The sequence below is a fragment of the Carex rostrata genome, chromosome 2 (assembly GCF_964058835.1).
Source record: "Carex rostrata chromosome 2, lpCarRost1.2, whole genome shotgun sequence".
Taxonomy (NCBI): Eukaryota; Viridiplantae; Streptophyta; class Magnoliopsida; order Poales; family Cyperaceae; genus Carex; species Carex rostrata.
Genome location: NC_135919.1, coordinates 3,823,010 through 3,840,230, shown reverse-complemented (window position 1 = coordinate 3,840,230; position 17,221 = coordinate 3,823,010). Strand labels below are relative to the sequence as shown.

General features: G+C 33.1%; 3 protein-coding genes across 4 annotated transcripts in view; 1 reads left to right on the top strand and 2 right to left on the bottom strand.

Annotated features, from left to right (window-relative positions):
- The window catches only part of LOC144569609 (1-(5-phosphoribosyl)-5-[(5-phosphoribosylamino)methylideneamino] imidazole-4-carboxamide isomerase HISN3, chloroplastic-like), an 85,650-nt gene that overhangs the window by 31,106 nt on the left and 37,323 nt on the right, over positions 1-17,221 (top strand). The gene's annotated exons all lie outside the window — the stretch shown is intronic.
- The window catches only part of LOC144569577 (uncharacterized), a 48,852-nt gene continuing 40,533 nt past the window's right edge, over positions 8,903-17,221 (bottom strand). The window contains exon 3 of one of the 2 annotated variants that reach the window (XM_078320020.1): positions 8,903-9,006. In XM_078320020.1, the coding sequence (XP_078176146.1) occupies positions 8,956-9,006 (51 nt within the window). In that variant the 3' untranslated portion in view covers positions 8,903-8,955. The remainder of the gene's footprint in view (positions 9,007-17,221) is intronic. The other variant, XM_078320025.1, reaches the window with a different exon arrangement.
- Positions 8,985-11,800, bottom strand: LOC144569591 (uncharacterized). Its single transcript, XM_078320035.1, has one exon. It carries the CDS (start codon positions 11,781-11,783, stop codon positions 8,985-8,987), a length of 2,799 nt encoding a protein of 932 aa, XP_078176161.1. The 5' UTR covers positions 11,784-11,800.

The window sequence follows — 17,221 nt, the reverse complement described above, 5'->3', positions numbered from 1 at the left end:
AATATTTTTTATGACTGTTATAAAAAATTCTGAAAAAATGGTAAAAAAATTTCAAAAAAATATAAAATTAATTTGGTCTCCAGGCGCATTCTAGTTGCATGTACTTATAGAAGTAGCTAGGTACTGAGACACAAGGATACGTCAACTCTTTGAGGTACTAAGACCCGATTTTTTTATTTTTATCCAAAATTTAAATTAAATTTCAAAAATTAACCGGTTTGACACTGAAATTTTAAATCTATCCAAACCGGTTAACCGTTAACCGGACCAAATTTCCGGTTAACGGTTAACCGGACCCTTGGTTCGGTTAACGGTTTAGCGGACCGGTGGGTTCGGTTAACCGTTTAGCGGACCAATGGTATGGGTTCGGTTAACGGCTTAGCGGAAATATGGTTTTGGTCCGGTTATCCAATAACCGGTTTTTTTTTTTTTTTTTTTTTTTTTTTTTTTTTTTTTAAACTCGTTTTTTTATAACCATATTTATATGTATATGTGTATGTGTATGTATATTTTTCTATAATTTTAAATTTCAGATTTGATTTACAAATTTTTTTTGTGTAAATTTGATAAATCTAAATACGAATTTTATTTTATATGTATATGTAGATTATATAGAATATATAGTGTTTAGGGTTTAGGGTTAGTGTATATAGATTATATAGAATATTAATAAAATAAATATTCCGACATAATATATATAGTTTACATTAAAAAAAAAAATTATTCACTATACAAGAAACATTGAAACTATATAGACTAGAAAATTTATACAAGTCGTATATATAATAAACAAGAATCAAGATGGTAACAAGAAAGTTAATCTAGTATAGTGGTTAGGGTACTTGGCTCCCACCCAATTGACATGGGTTCAAGCCCCGGTGGGAGCAAAAAAAAGTTCTCTTTTTACGCAGTTCATGAGTAAGGTATGGACCAAGTCTATTTAGGTTGAACCGGTTCATAGACCCCTCCATTCCTAAAGTAATGGACATGTCAATTGCCTCCATTTGAACCAGAAATGGATTATGTACAATCCAGAAGTATAAAAATGGTGCACACTGATCATGAACCATCAAATCCGAAAAACACTAATCATGAACCATCAAATTCGAAAAAATTAAAATTCAGCAACTTCTGAGAATTCTTGAGAAAAAATGGTTCTTTGAATGGTTGTGATTAATTTGGAGCAAATAAATGTCCAACCCAGTTGTATAAGATCCGTAAACAACTAAAGATGCATGGTTTTGCTTTGCATCTCCCATTTCCACTATACAAGATTATTGTTTTGCAATGCATCTCCAAAAGATACATTTAAAAAATCTCCAAAACAATGAATCTCAATTAAATACGATTTACAAAAATAAACATCGTATTGATATCTATCAAATTTACGAATAAAATTTGTAAATTAAATCTGAAAATTAACCATGATACAGAATAAATAATTTTATAATTTCAAAAAAAGTAAAAAAAAGTAAAAAAAATTGGTAATTGTATATTATTTATGTATATGTATATGTGTATGTGTATGTGTATGTGTATGTGTATGTGTATGTGTATTTTTCTATAATTTTAAATTTCATATTTGATTTACAAAAATTTTTGGTGTAAATTTGATAAATCTAAATACGAATTTTCATGTATATTTTCAATAGAAAAAAAAAATTGAAAATTTTCTGTTTTAAAAAAAAGTATAAATAAAAAAAAAAAAAAAAAAAAAAAAAAATTGGGTTCGGTTAACGGTTCAGCGAACCAACGAATCCGGTTAACCGTTAACCGGACCCATGGTTTGGGTCCGGTTAACGGTTAACCGGTTTGGGTAGATTTAAAATTTGACATCCGGTTCGGTTAGTTTTTGAAATTTAATTTAATTTTTGGATATAAATAAAAAAATCGGTACTAAGACAGTACTATGACACACAATTCGTGATACATATGGCTCTAAGAAAGTGTTCACACATGTATATTTTTGTTAAATCATGTAGTGATCATCCAACTTTTTATAAGATTAAATTTGACTGGAGGCGAGCCTTAATTATGCTTACTAATAATTAATCCAGTGCAATGTTCTACAAGATTTATTTGGAGAACACAAATGTTAACTTTATAAAAAGCACTAATCCGACAGTTATTATTTAACCTTTGATGAATTTTCTTTTTATAGATTGTGTTTGCGTGGAACGGAAGGAATAAATTATTGAAGTCGAATGCTTTTATAAATAAAATTCTATGGTACAAGTCATATATATAAATGGTACTTAATCAGAAATTGTACTTTTATTTCAAATGATATACAGGCAGAAATAATTTGCATCATAATTATATAATATTTTAATGTGTTGGTGATGCCTTACATTATTAATGAATCAAAATAGAAAAGCAATGTAATGAATGCCGCGTAATACGTACATTAAAATTACAAACAAACTGTTATAAAATTTCTTCTACAAATTAATTTGGAATGTAATTGATAAAGTATTTATGATTTTGACGAGAGACTTCAAATGCTGAATTTTCCATAGTGTGAAACCTCCTTTTGATTGTCCGATCACAACCGCGTAAATTTGTTCAAGTAATGAATTGACTGCACTACTTTAACTAATTAAAGACAATTAAAGATGAAAGCTACGTACACGTTCTTCAATCTTTGATTAGTATAAGATATTGTAGGAAAAGTAAGTAGTGTTTAAAGAGTGAGGCTATGGTACTTTGCAATGTGCGGATCTTTTCGCGAATTGTATTCATATCTCCATTTTCAAAGTCTAAATAATTGATCTGATCCACTCAACATTATTATCATATGAAAATATACTTGAAGATCAAATTTTATATTTTTTAGAACCTTTTTTCTATTTGTTTGGATAATTAGAAAATCACTTGATCTAATAATTCTGGACCATTCGAAAGTAATGATTTTCTACCTATAAAAAAAAACTAGTAAAAAAAGTTTCAAAAAATATAAAAGTTAGTCTCCAAGTATATTTTCATATGATAATAAAGTTGAGTGGTTTGAATCGATAATTTAGACTTTAAAAACAGAAATATGAATTCAATACATGAAATGATCCGATCATTACAAAATACCATAACCTCACTCGTTATATAAGTAGAGCTCTTCTGATGGAATTTTAATGTCATTTCTACAAAAATATAAACACATTATTTTCGCACGTGCATTGGTGCAGGGTGCACTAACTATAATTAAGATCGCACAATGCTGAGGTGCACAAACTCATGTAGCGGCCACACGCACTCATTGTAGGGCAAAAATGGGCAAACTTCATAGAAATTTGATGCTAGCCAGGATTTGACCAAAATTTTTTTATTAATAGAAAATAAATAAATAAAATATCAAAATTAAGGTAGAATTTGGTGAAGTTTCGAAATATAGATAGAACGGATGGTTAATTTATCCCATTTAGCTAATTCTATCTCTAACCACGCAAACTAAAAAAAAAAGAATTTTGGACGGGATAATCCATTAATTGTCTAGTACTGTTCATTGTTTTTTGGGGAGTTAGGAGAACAACGAAGAAGAAGAAAGAAAAATTATGAATAGTACTAGACGGGATGGACTATCCCGTCAGGATCTTTTTTTCTTTCAAGTGATTTTACGTGATTAGTGATGAAATTAGCTGGATAGAGCGGACGGAATAAACTATCCTGTTCTTCTTATATTTCAAAATTTTCTAGAAACCTACTTGATCTATTTCGATATATTTTTACTTATTTTTTTGTTAATAAAAAATCTGTTTTGATGATGAGGTTTAGGGGTGAAAACGGAGCAGATTCGGAGCGGATAATGCTGATACTAAATCCCTATCCGGCTGTCAATGAGCGGATATGAATACGGGATACGGATGTCAAAATGCAAAACCAAATCCGCCTTAAACAGATACGGATACAGATCAGATAATTTACAGATACGGATACGAAAGAAATATTTGTTGAATAATTGAGTTAGATGAATTTTAAAATACAAATACTAATTAAGAAAATTCGAATATGAAAATAAATTAATATTTAAGTTAGTTTATTTGAATTTATAATTTGTCAAAAGAAATTAATAAACAGGCTATTTAATGCATATCGTGTCGTATGAAATTTTTGTGAAAATAGTTGGCACTTGTGCTGTCAAAATGGGCCCACCCACAAACAATTTGGTACAGGATCGTAAGTATTATGTGGTAAGTTCCAAAGTATCAGGTCAGGGTGAGTCTTTATCCCGTCGGACGTCTCAAATTTTAAGTTCTAAATTTGAATTGTTGGATCAAGCGAGGCTCATTTTAAGATTGATGTTTTGGACTTAGAATAACCCAGTCAAATAGAAGGAAACGTGCGTAATGCAACAAAGCATGACCGGTTCGCTTCATTAAGGAAAACGCTCTTTTAATCCCACAATTCTTTGCTAACTTTTCGAACTCGGCTTCTTACATGTTCACATTTATCATATCCGAATTCGAGTTCGAAAATTATCTGGATTCGTTTTTTCCAAATCCAAATCTGAATTGGATACAGTGTGGATCCGGAATGGATAATGTGGATCCGTTTTCAGTCCTATGAGATTATCATCTCTTGACTAGATTGTCTTGTGATGCAGACATTTAATTTCGATAAGATTTAACCCGATTTTTTTTATAAATATCAAAAAAATAATTAAATTTCAAAACCTAACTAAAGTTGCGTAAGATTTTGAAATCTACCCAAACCGTAAATTTTTTTTACGGTAATTCAGTCTAAAACCGTATATTTTTTTTTTGCGGTTTTAGAATTCCAAAGCCACAGTAAAAAGAAGAAAAAAAAATCGCAAATTTTTTTTGCGGGTTCAATTTTTTTATTTAAATATAAATATTTATAATTTTTTTTATTGAAATATTAAAAATATTTAATATATTTCTTTGAAAATAGACGGAATACTATATAATTTGATTTATTAGAAAGACTGCTACAAATAACTCGAATCAACATTTTTCATGCCGATTTTTTTACGGCTGTAAGAAAAATTAATATATTTCTTTATGAGTTATTGGGATAAAATAAAAATGCTTGGATTCTAAGTTATTGATCCCAGTTTAAAAGTCACTTCTAGGTAATATAGAAAATATTGTAATCCTTCAAATACATTTAATTTATAAAAAGTTGTATCTATTTTGAGAATTTTTTTAATAATAATTATTTCAAAAATAGATACAACTTTTTTTTTTTTTTTTGAGAACTTGGTATATGCTACCAAGATTGTGTTAATAAATGTGTTTACAACATCCGTCTCTAATGTATTATAAGATTATTTATGCTATTACATCAACATGACCCGCTTTTGAACCCCTTCCCAAGGCCCGATTTCTCATGCTTCCAACTCTATTACCACAATACGTACTCCACAGTACCGCATCCTCTCTTGCTCGGTTCACAACTACCACTGTTGGTAACTTGACTCCTCGAAATATGAATTCATTTCTTTGTCTCCACAACGACCATAAAACTGCCATGAATGCAGTGGCCCATTGCTTCCTATTTTGCCCCTGTGTCTGACCGCCGATTCGAATTGATGCCTCCCAAGTATCTGTGACAGTTGGTGCGTGTTGGTAGAGATTACGACAAACAGATGTTGAGAAGACTCAATAGGACAGTCATCACACATAACACACTGCATATCACATTGCATACCCCTCCTCCACATTACTTCATGTGTAAGTATTCTGTTATGTAGCAGCAAATAGATACAACTTTTTAGTCGCCCTGCTCAGCATCAGCGCTGGCCGTTGGCCCTGTGCACTAGCATCTGTCGAGCGTGATTGAAATTTGAAATTGAGAGAATATCCCAAAAATACTAGCATTTGTCGAGCGTGTATATGCATAAGGAATGAATGAAATAGGTAAAATGATAAATTTACCAATTTAAGTAAGAAAGTGACATGTATTGAATATTGATACCTCATTGAATATTGAAATAGTGCACGACACTACATCCTGCTCCAGGACCACGCAACAAATTCTCTCTTTCACCTATATAATATACATGTGTCAAATGGACGATAGACTATCTATAAATGTGTCAATCTTTTTTCCCTCAATTTTTTGTCCCAGAAATTTTTTTCCTTTTCTTATTATCTCCATTTTGTGGCTATGCCTTCTCCCTTCAGTTTCCCTCTCCTTCTCTCTCCTTCTCTTGGTCTTTTTATCTCCTTCAATGGCCACCACCACTCCATCAAAATGCCTACTATTTCCATCTGCACCCAGGCCACGGCACACAAACTGGGTTTATCTAGACCGGGTGTACCATCATGTCCCTCAAGGGCCCATCGGAAACATCTCTGGCCTGTAAGGCAGCTGAAGTGTCCCAGGTGGATGAAGAGCAGGGCCTCCAGTCAGCGAGGGAACTGGAGGGGAGAACTGGATTCCGGTGGTCCCATTGGCTGCGCTCTCCCAATCAGAATCGTAATCGGATGTTACAGTTGAAATGGGCTGAATTAGATTAAAAATTCATATTTCTAGCCACAAAGAGGTATTTTTTCTATAAAATATAAAAAAATATAATAATTATATAAAACCCCCCACTCCCATCTCCCATTTTTTTCCGCACTCTCTCTCTTCCTTAACTGTCATATATCCCCCCAGTAATTTCGCTAAAAGTTTCATTTTTTCGCCGCATTAAATTAGACTGTCATTTAATATCAATCCCCGCATTAATTATGCCTTCCTCTAATAACAATTCCCGCATTAATTATTCCTTTAAAAACAATCTCCGCATTAATTATACTGTTATCTAATAACAATCCCCGTTAATGAATGTTTATCTGTTAATTGATATTCAAGAAAATATTAATCATTATTTCTGAGAAATATTTACCCTTGTAACATATAGTATTTATCCATGTAACATAGAGTATTTATCATTATGTCTAGGAGTATTTATCGTTGATGTTTTACTGTAAGTTGCAATTATGTTTGAGAAGTATTTATCTATGTAACATAAAATATTTATCCTTGTTACATAGAGTATTTATCATTATGTCTGAGAGTATTTATCATTGATGTTTTACTGTAAGTGCAATTATATTTGAGAAGCATTTATCTATGTAACATAAAATATTTATCCTTGTAACATAGAGTATTTATCATTAATGTTTTACTGTAAATTGTAATTATGTCTGAGAAGTATTTATCTATGTAATACAAAGTATTTATCCAAAGTATTTATCATTATGCATGAGAGTATTTATCATTGATGTTTTATTGAAAGTTGCAAGTATGCCTGAGAAGTATTTATCCATGTAACATAAAGTATTTATCCATATAATGTAAAATATTTACTCATGTAACATAAAATATTTATCATTATGTCTCAGAGTATTTATCATTGGGTGAGGGATTGTTTATTTAATGGTCTCCAGTTGTGCGGGGACGATTAAAAAAAAAAAGAAATTATGGGAGGACAATTAATGGATTGATTTATTCTTTCATAAATAGAGATCATTGCATAGGGTTTAATACCAGACAAATTCAAGTTAAATACTTTGATGCTTCAAATTAAATACTAACAGTTTTTTAAACGCTCATTAATGATTGAGCGGTTCCCCCATGTTTAATGGTCCCCAGTTGTGCGGGGACGATTCAAAAAAAAAAGAAATTTTGTGCAGGGATAATTAATGGATTGATTTATTATTTCATAAATAGAGATCATTGCAGAGGGTTTAATACCTGACAAATTAAAGGTAAATACTTTAATGCTTCAAGTTAAATATCCTCAGTTTTTTAAACGCTCATTAATGATTGAGCGGTCCCCCATGTTTTTTTTGACAGTATCTGCGAGGATAAATGCGGGGTGGAGGCTGCAGGGATTGTTATTAGCGTTCAAAAAAATAATATAAAAAGTTTCACTCATATAATTCCGTAATGTTAAGCAATTCAACCATACAAAAGTAAAATACTAAGCCTGATCAATTTGATTTTAAATTACGTACCGAAAGAATATTATATTGATAATAAAAGAACAAAATTTAAAGTATGCATGTATGCGTAATATATTTTATTAAGAAATAAATAATTAATATAGAAGTAGAGCATATTTTATCAAATTTAATGATTTAATGGGCCTTGGAAAAAGATATAGCTAGATATATAGAATTTAATCTCATACATAGAATCTAGATATATTTTATCAAGAACGTACCTCTTGTCAAGAATTATTACATATTAAATGTTGACAAGCCTGATTGGAATTTCTATTGATTAATACGATTGTTTAATGCTTTACTTACTAAGGTGAATATTTATTATTTGTTCTCCGCATTGTATACAAAATTTATGTATTATTGACTATACCTAAGATGCGCTGGAAATAATAAATGCAGAACAATTGGAAATTATGTGCATTCAACCTCTCCATTCTACAGCACATATCATGTATGATCACAAATACAAGCTCAAATTTAAACACACTCAAGTTTCAATCACTTATATGCTAAAGTCTAACATACTCTGATACTAATTGTTGGGGACAGTTGCAGAAGTGTTCAACAAGTAATTTTGTCTAACATCCTGCGAGCATACACCAATATCCGACCAAATAGAAAAAAAATATGAAAGACACAAGAAACCAACAACAACAAACAATCAAGCTGTACATAAAATAAAATAAAAAAAGACACAAGATTTTACGTGGAAACCCTTTCGGGAGAAAACCACGGGAACACTGCACAAAATCACTATAACAAAGTGTTTTACAATATAAGAAGATTATCAAGCCAATAACACTATTTTCACACTCTCTCATAATTTCATTCATTAATCTATGAGATTATCATATGTATTTAGGTGAATTAAACAAGAAAAAAAAAACTCTACAAAAAAAAAAACTTGAAGAGGAGCGCCTTCATTTTTAGCAGAGAAGAGAGCAGCTTCATAGATTACAGTGGCGGTTTGGAGATGAATTCCACCACAAATAACCAAAATGGGTTACGACCCAATTTCTTTTGTCTTCCATATTATAACACCCATAACATATACCTCCACTTTACTTTGAATAGTAGAATGAAAAACACCACTAAAAATCCTACCACAAACCCAAACTCGATGAACAAATACAACCACTTGTCCCTATCATCGGTAATTTTTGAATTGAAATAGTTGTTACCATCACTCTTAGGAAGTCTCACACTTCTATCACAACTCGTCTCTAGTGGGGGTCCACATAGGTATGGATTGCCATTGTAGATTGATGGGTCATTAAGCGTCTGCAACTGATGCCCATTTGGAATGCTCCCAGATAGATTATTATAAGAAAAATTGAGCACTGCCAAAGAGTATAAAGTGGATATGCTTTGTGGGATAGTCCCTAATAGGTTATTCTTGTGGAAGTCGAGTGACTCTAGAGATGTCATATTTCCGATTTCAAGCGGAATGTTTCCTATTAAATGATTGTGGGACAAGTTTAGATTCAATAAACCATTAAGAACAACTATCTCCTGAGGTATTTCCCCGGTTAGATTATTGTTTGACAAATCCATACTCTTAAAAAATGAAAGGCCTCGATAATCATACTCAAGGATCAACCCTTTGGTAATTGCATTTACACTCATATAATAATAATAATCATCACGATTTATCAACGAGAACAATTGACTCATCGAAGTAAAATTATCCAAACCTCTTGGCAGTGGGCCAGTAAGGTAGTTATTGGAAAGATCTAAGAATTGTAGATTATTCAGTTGTGTCAATTTGGATGGGATATTACCAGAAATTAAATTGGACCGCAATCTTAGAATTTGCAACTGCTGAAAGCTTTCTCCTATCCAATATGGTATTATCCCGTGAAAGCTATTTTCTCCAAGATCAAGAAGTTTTAATCCACTGCAAAATTGCAAATCAAATGGAAACTCTCCAGTTAAACTGTTGTTTTCAAGCTTAAGCACTTCTAGTGTGACTGAACAACTCAATGAGCTGGGCACAACTCCAGAGAGCCTATTATTTGCAAGATTTACAATGTAACTGATGTTAGACCAGCAAGGAGGAAGATGTCCTGATAAACTATTACTCGAGAGATCAAGAAAATGCAAACTAGTTAATCCGCAAGGAAACAACTCTAACATTTCAACAGTGTTATTGTTCGAGACAATCAGTTTATTCTTATATGGTGACTTACGGCTTTTACGCAGTTGTCCCGAGAAGGAGTTATTGGAAAGATCTAGTCCATTCAAACTTGTAGGAAGAAATGGTATTTTGCCCTCAAGCCGATTATTACTCAAATCCATATCCATGAGTTTGGTCATGTGTACCAAGCTGGCTGGTAACTTCCCTCTAAGTAAGTTTGTTGACAAATCAAGACTGCTAAGTGAAGATAAACTCCAGAGCCAATTGGGTATACTACCATCAATTCCCGTGTCAGTGAGGTATAGATCCTGAATTTCTACTTGTCTTCGGAGCCAAGAGGGAAATTTTGGCCCTAGTTTGCATGAACTCAAATCGATACTATTCAGTTGGAAAGAAGGGGTCCAATCACTATCAACTAAAATAGTTATGTTGTTATATTCGAGGTATAAAGTTTTTAGTTTTAACAAACTAGTTAGATGAGTTTCTGATAGTAGTCCTGTGAGGGAGTTAGAACCAAGATCAAGATAGACAAGATTTGTTAAATTTCCAATATCAATTGGTATTGTACCACTTAGGTTATTATAGCCAAGGTCAAGATGAGTTACACTTGTCATGTCCGTTATCCACCCGGTCAAAGTTCCAGATAAGTTAGTAAATGAAAGATCTAAATACTCCAGATCCCCCAATGTGTAATTGGACAACTTGCCTAATAATAACTCCCTAATATCTCCTTCTATATTGTTGCCACTTAAAGATAAGTCGGTTAATTTTGTTAGACTATGTAGTGGTGGTACCATGCCAACAAGTGAATTATAATTGAGTGTAAGTTTGTTTAGAGAAGTTAGATTTCCCAGTGTAGCGGGATATGGTCCCACTAGGTTACAATCTTCGAGAATTAGAACATTTAAACTATGTAAACTGCCCACCCAAATGGGTATGGTGGTATTGAAATTTTGATCAGAAAGATGAAGCACTCTGAGGGAGGTGAAGTTCACAAAAGGGATTGATTGTGGAATATGGGTTAGATTGTTTTCGGACAAAACTAACACTTCAAGTGATGATAGTTTGTTCAAAGTTTCCACCCAATCATTTGAATCTTTAAAATCAACTCCTGACATTTCCATATGTTTTAGATTCCTCAGATTAGGTAACCACCATGTATCCGTGTTCAACATAAAAACATTAGAAAATTGGTTGAGGTGGTATTCATATTCAACATAATTGCTAAGATCCAAGTACATTAATCTAGAAAGGTTCCCAAGTTGAGGAGGTATCGTTCCAGATAAGACCGTATAAGACAAGTTGAGATACTTTAAGTTTCTAAATGCACCGATAAATTCTGGAAATTTACTCCCAGTAAAATTATTAAAGCTGAGATCCAAGTATTTCAGATCACTAAGAAATATCAAAGATGGGCTGATCTTGCCTATCAAACTATGGTAGATCCAATCATCAAAGGAGTAATCTGCATAGGTATTTCGAAGGTTTAGTTTGACAACATGACCTGTTTGATTGTTGCAGCGGATCCCTGCCCAGTTGCAGCATTTTTCGCCATTCCATGAAGCCAAACGACTGCTCGTATCATTGACACCAGCTTTGAATTCAAGCAGTGCATCTCTCTCATGCTCAATACAACAATTTGCCAGGAAGGCTTGAATGAATACGAGGAGGAAATTGAGTGAGAAATTGCGCATCTTTATTAGTTAATGTGATAAGCTCTCAATGGTGCGGTAAAGTCTTCCAGTTGCACCTACTTATACAAGTAGCTAGGTGTTGCGATGATATCCTGAGATTAATTATGCAAGGTACTGAGACACCAGGAAACGTCAACTCTTTGAGGCATACTAAGACAGTACGTACTAAGACAACAATTCGTGATACATATGGCTCTAAGAAAGTGTTCACACGTATATTTTTGTTAAATCATGTAGTGATCATCCAACTTTTTATAAGATGAAATTAATTTACCTGGAGGCGAGCCTTATGCCTACTAATAATTAATCCAGTGCAATGTTGTAACATCTGATAATTTTAATTATATTTTTATAATATTGCAAAATTTTAAAGTTACTAATGTGAAATCTTAAACTTTGAAAAAAAAAAGAAAAAAAAATGAGATGGCACTAGTTCCACGTGGCTTATGCATGATAAAATTTCCTACTGCTATTGACCGGTCTATGGATAAAATCATCCCTCTCTCTTTGTAAATTCATAAGTGAAAATGAAATAAAGATTGAAAAAAAGTGAAATGAGAAAGAACAAAGAAAAATGAAGAGAAATCTTTTGATATTTATTATTATTTGATTATATTTTCAATTGAAATTCCGATTACGTTGCGTTGATTTTGAACAATCATTGCAGTTTGACTTGAATTTTCTAGATTGATTGCTAACAGGTAATCAGACTTCTCTATAATATGTATTTTCGATTTGTATAGTTGAATTGGATGATTGAACTGGGTATTGGATTATGAGGGCATATTTAACGGAATAGCGGGTCTGATGTTTGAATTTGATTGAACTGATGAGATTGTGTGTACTGTGAATGTGGGAATTGTCTGTGGCATACATTCCAAAAGTGTGAATACTGTGTGACTTGTTTTACTGATAACCTAGACCCAGATACTATCATCGTTAAATATGCAGACATAATTTGATATTAATTTGTGTGGATTAATCCAGTTTGTTTGAATGGTTGTTTGAATAAGCCAATTATAGAGAAGCGCTGATACCTCGTATATTTAGCCTATATTTGACTTGATTTCGTACCAAATTCACATTCTAAATTGTCAAAATCACGTGCATTTCATTGATATATCCTTAGAATTTGGTACTGCTGAGAGTTTGTTTGTTTTCTGCAGGATTGGAGCAAAATACACGAAGAAACGGCGTTTTTGGACTCTCTGGTACGGCCCTTACCAGGCTTGGTACGGCCCTTACCAGACTTGGTACGGCCCTTACCAGATTTGGTACGGCCCTTACCAGACTTAGCCGATCCAGCCTCCCTTCCATCTTGTACGGCCTAGCCGTACCACTTTGGTACGGGCCGTACATAGATGCCGCCTGACAGAATTCAAATCTTGGCAGAGGCTATTTAAAGCGAGGGATCTCTCCATTTTCGGGGGATTCCATTCCATTCCAGATTGAGAGCTCAGAGAAAGAGAGAAAGAGAGCAAAGGAGCAAGGAGAGAAGAAGAAGGAAGAGGAAGAGGCGAAAATCGACGGATCAACCTCTTCTCCACATCCGATCTTCGATCTAGTTCTATCATGCCTCTCTTTATCTCTTTACTTGTATTTCTGGACAGATCCATGACTTGTGAGTAGTAGATCATTGTTTCTAGGGTTTGTAGATGGATTTTCTTGATTTGTGTTGCTTTTCTTGATTTGGATCTTGTATGAACTCTTTTGATTGAATTGATTGTGAATTTGCTTGTCTTGATTGCTTTGTCTTTCTGTGATTGCATATGGTGTGCCTATAGTGGTAGATCAACCCTAACAAGGTCATGTGACCATTGCCTTCTCTCAACCAAATCAATCCCTTTAGGTAGACTTGTTCGAATTGAAGCCGAAAGGTTGAATTCTCCCCTAATTGACAGATTAGAGGATACCTTAGATCTCCAATCAATCAACTAGAGGATCTGGACCAAAACACGAGAGTTGAGGTTTAGAAACCCTAGAAGGTGAAGAATTGACTCCAAAACCTAGATCTTGAGCCAACAAACGAGAGTTGAGGTTTAGGAACCTTAGGTATGGTCAATTGAACCTTTCTGAAGAGTTTAATACGAGGTACCAGCAAGAAATGCATCAACTCGAACTTGTAAGCTCTGTACTGGTACATCAGTACGGGTCTTACAAGAGTGGTGCGGCTACCCGTACCAAGCCCCACTCGGCTTGGTCGGACCAGGTTGGTGCGGCCTAGCCGTACCAACTTGGTAAGACCCGTACCACTAGAGGCAAATCAGAGATGAAGTCTGAAACCCTTGAAACATCTTTTATCCTAAATCAAAACACAGTTTATACCTTTCCTTGCACAGTTACTATTCTATTACATTGTTTGATTGCTTGAGTTGATTCTTTAGGAAAATTAACTACCAAAACTCCCTCTTTCTCACTTCTAGTCTTTAGACGAGATAAGTAAATATCTAGATAAAGGAACCATCCCTGTGGATCGATACCCGATTATACTCCTCGATAGGGTTGTGCACTTGCAACCCTAATCGGAAGGTGTAACCGCGGTTTTAAAAGGTACGCTCCCAAGCGTACCGAAACTTGCGTTGCGCTTTCACGCGAACAAGCGCGTAGTTAAATAACCGGTTACTGAGCTTTGTAGCTGACTCCATATTATTTCTTGTTTGTTATTTTCTGTTTGTGACATAAGTTGACAGGACAAAGAATGGATGCAAGGGTGCCTCTCTTGTCGCGATCCTTGGCTCAGCGGCAGGGTTGTGACAAATGTTCTACAAGATTTATTTTGAGAATACAAATGTTAACTAATTATTAAAAAAAGCACTAATCCGACTGTTATATTATTTAATCTTTGATAAAAAAAAAATTTATAGATTTTTTTTGTATGGAACGGAAGGAATATATAAATTAAAGCCGAATGCTTTATAAATAAAATTCTCTGTGGTACTAGTCATATAAATGGTACTTCATCAGAAATTATGCTTTTATTTCAAATGATATACAGGCACAAACTAATTTGCAACTTAATACTTTTGATGTATTGGCCTGCCATGCCTTACATTATTAATAATGATTCAAATTAGAAAAGCAGTGTTTTCATAGCAATGTAATTATACAAACAAAATTGCAAACTGTTACCAAATTTCTTCCACAAATTTGGAATGTAATTGGTGAAGTATTTCTCATTTTGACGAGAGACTTCAATTGCTGAATTTTCCATAGTGAAACCTCCTCTTGATTGTCCGACAATCGCATAAATTTTGTTCAAGTGATAAATTGAGTAATGAAAATTGCAGATGAAAGCTACACATTCTGGAAGCTTTGATTAGTAAAAGATCTTGTAGAAAAAATAAGTGTTTAAATATCAAAATTTACATATATAAATATATAAAGCTTTTCTATCGTTGGCATAAAAATAAGTAACTTTATCCTTCCACATGAAATCTACAACAAGATCGCATGCGCATGGCACACGTACTGCAGTATATTTGGTTCGCCACACTCTTGCTTGCACAGTTCTATATCACTACATATTCAGAGAATAAAAATGGGAAAAACTCATAGAAATTCGATGCTAGGATATATTTTTTTATTAATAGAAAATAAATAAATAAAAAATCCAAATAGGGGTACGATTTGGTGAAATTTTGAAATAATGGAAGAACTGGATGGTTTATCCCGTCCATCACGTCCAGCAATTTTGGCGATTTTGCGTGATTAATGATGAAATTAGCTGGACGGAATGACACCGTTCATATACATATATTAAAAAAAAAATTCTAGAAACCAACTCCTATATATTTCGAAATATTTTTATTTTTTTTCTATTTATAAAAAAATCGGTTTTTGATGCTAAGGTTATCAAACAGATTGATCGAGATGATCTTATTAGTAACTAAAATTATTAGAAAATCATTTCAATCGTCGACAAAATAATTACAAAATTTTCTATTTTTTTGTGAATTGAAATAGCAGGCAAAGTGCCTACTAAAATTTCGTTAAGCAAAGAAAAACATGTACAAGGCGAATTTGCCGGATGCATGGTTATATGATCATCTTTTTCTGTAACATTTGATTATTATTTCATTAAAATTAAGCATTATAACTACTACTTATTACAAAAATTATGTGGTTGGGTTTTCTTGGAAAATTATTTGGTTCTCTCTTTTCAAAACGAGATTAGATCGTCGTGGAAGAGATGGGATATGGAATGAGCGCCATATATATATATACCATATTTTCACGAGGGGCCCAAAGAGGTTGATTAATGTGTGGTTGGTCCGAGCTGAGTTAGCTTGAGTCTCAAGGGTAACTGGAATTCAATTCGGGAAAATAGTGGGCTAGTCAAGTTGACTTGAATTGAAAAGTCTAGCATTTGAATTTTAAACTGTTGAACTATTGAATTTAAGGAACTTATAGTTGAAAGACAGTTAGATGCTATCTTTTGTGTTATCATTTAACTTTTGTTTGCCCATGTAATCACTATTTCACAAGTACAAACATAGTTGTCTACATTCATAAAATTTATAAAAAAAAGTACAAACTCGTATATATTGCTCATGGGACGCAGGTACTTAACCGATTGAGTCCGAGTTGTAATGAGTGAACTGAGTTCAACTCGAATTCAACTCGTGAGTTGAGAGTTGCTCAACTCGAGCCAAAATAATTCGTGTTTTTAACAAATGAGTTATTAGCGAATTCATTTTCAGACTGAGTTCGAGCGGCGCATGAGCCACGAGCTTTTAATTGTACATCTCTTCGGATTGAGGCAACTCTCACTTACATGCATTTTTTATCCATAAACAAAAATTAAATAGACAATGTTTAATGCATAAAAGTTAGAGAAAATCTCCCAACTGAAGCACATCATAGAACAATCCAGATAGAAGAAAATAACACCAAAACCTATCATTATATATATAGGGTCCAGCTAATTTGCTGCCGGCAGCATTTTAGCCAGAGGTGCTCCCTTTTTTTATTTTGTGATGTCCAAAAAATAAATCCAAACTATTAGATGTTTAATCTATATTATAATCTACTTGGAGACCAAATTTTACATTTTTTGAAATTTTTTTTACTATTTATTAAGCTGGTTTGATGCTAGGCAAGAATTTGACCAATTTTTTTATTAATAGAAAATAAGTAAATAAAATATAAAAAATAGAGGTAGGATTTGGTAAAATTTCAAAATATAGAAATAACAGGATGGTTTATCTCATCTAGCTAATTGTTTCTCTAACCATTCAAACTCGCTCATTAAAAAAAGTTTCTTGGACAAAATAATTCATCCTGTCTAGTACTGTTCATTGTTTTCTTTTTGGGAGTTAGAAGAACAACGAAGAAGAATAAAAATTATGAAGAGTGATGAAATTAGCTGGATATCCCGTCAAGATAATCCATCCTTTCTATCCCGTCAGGATTTTTTTTTTCTAGCAATTTTACGTGAT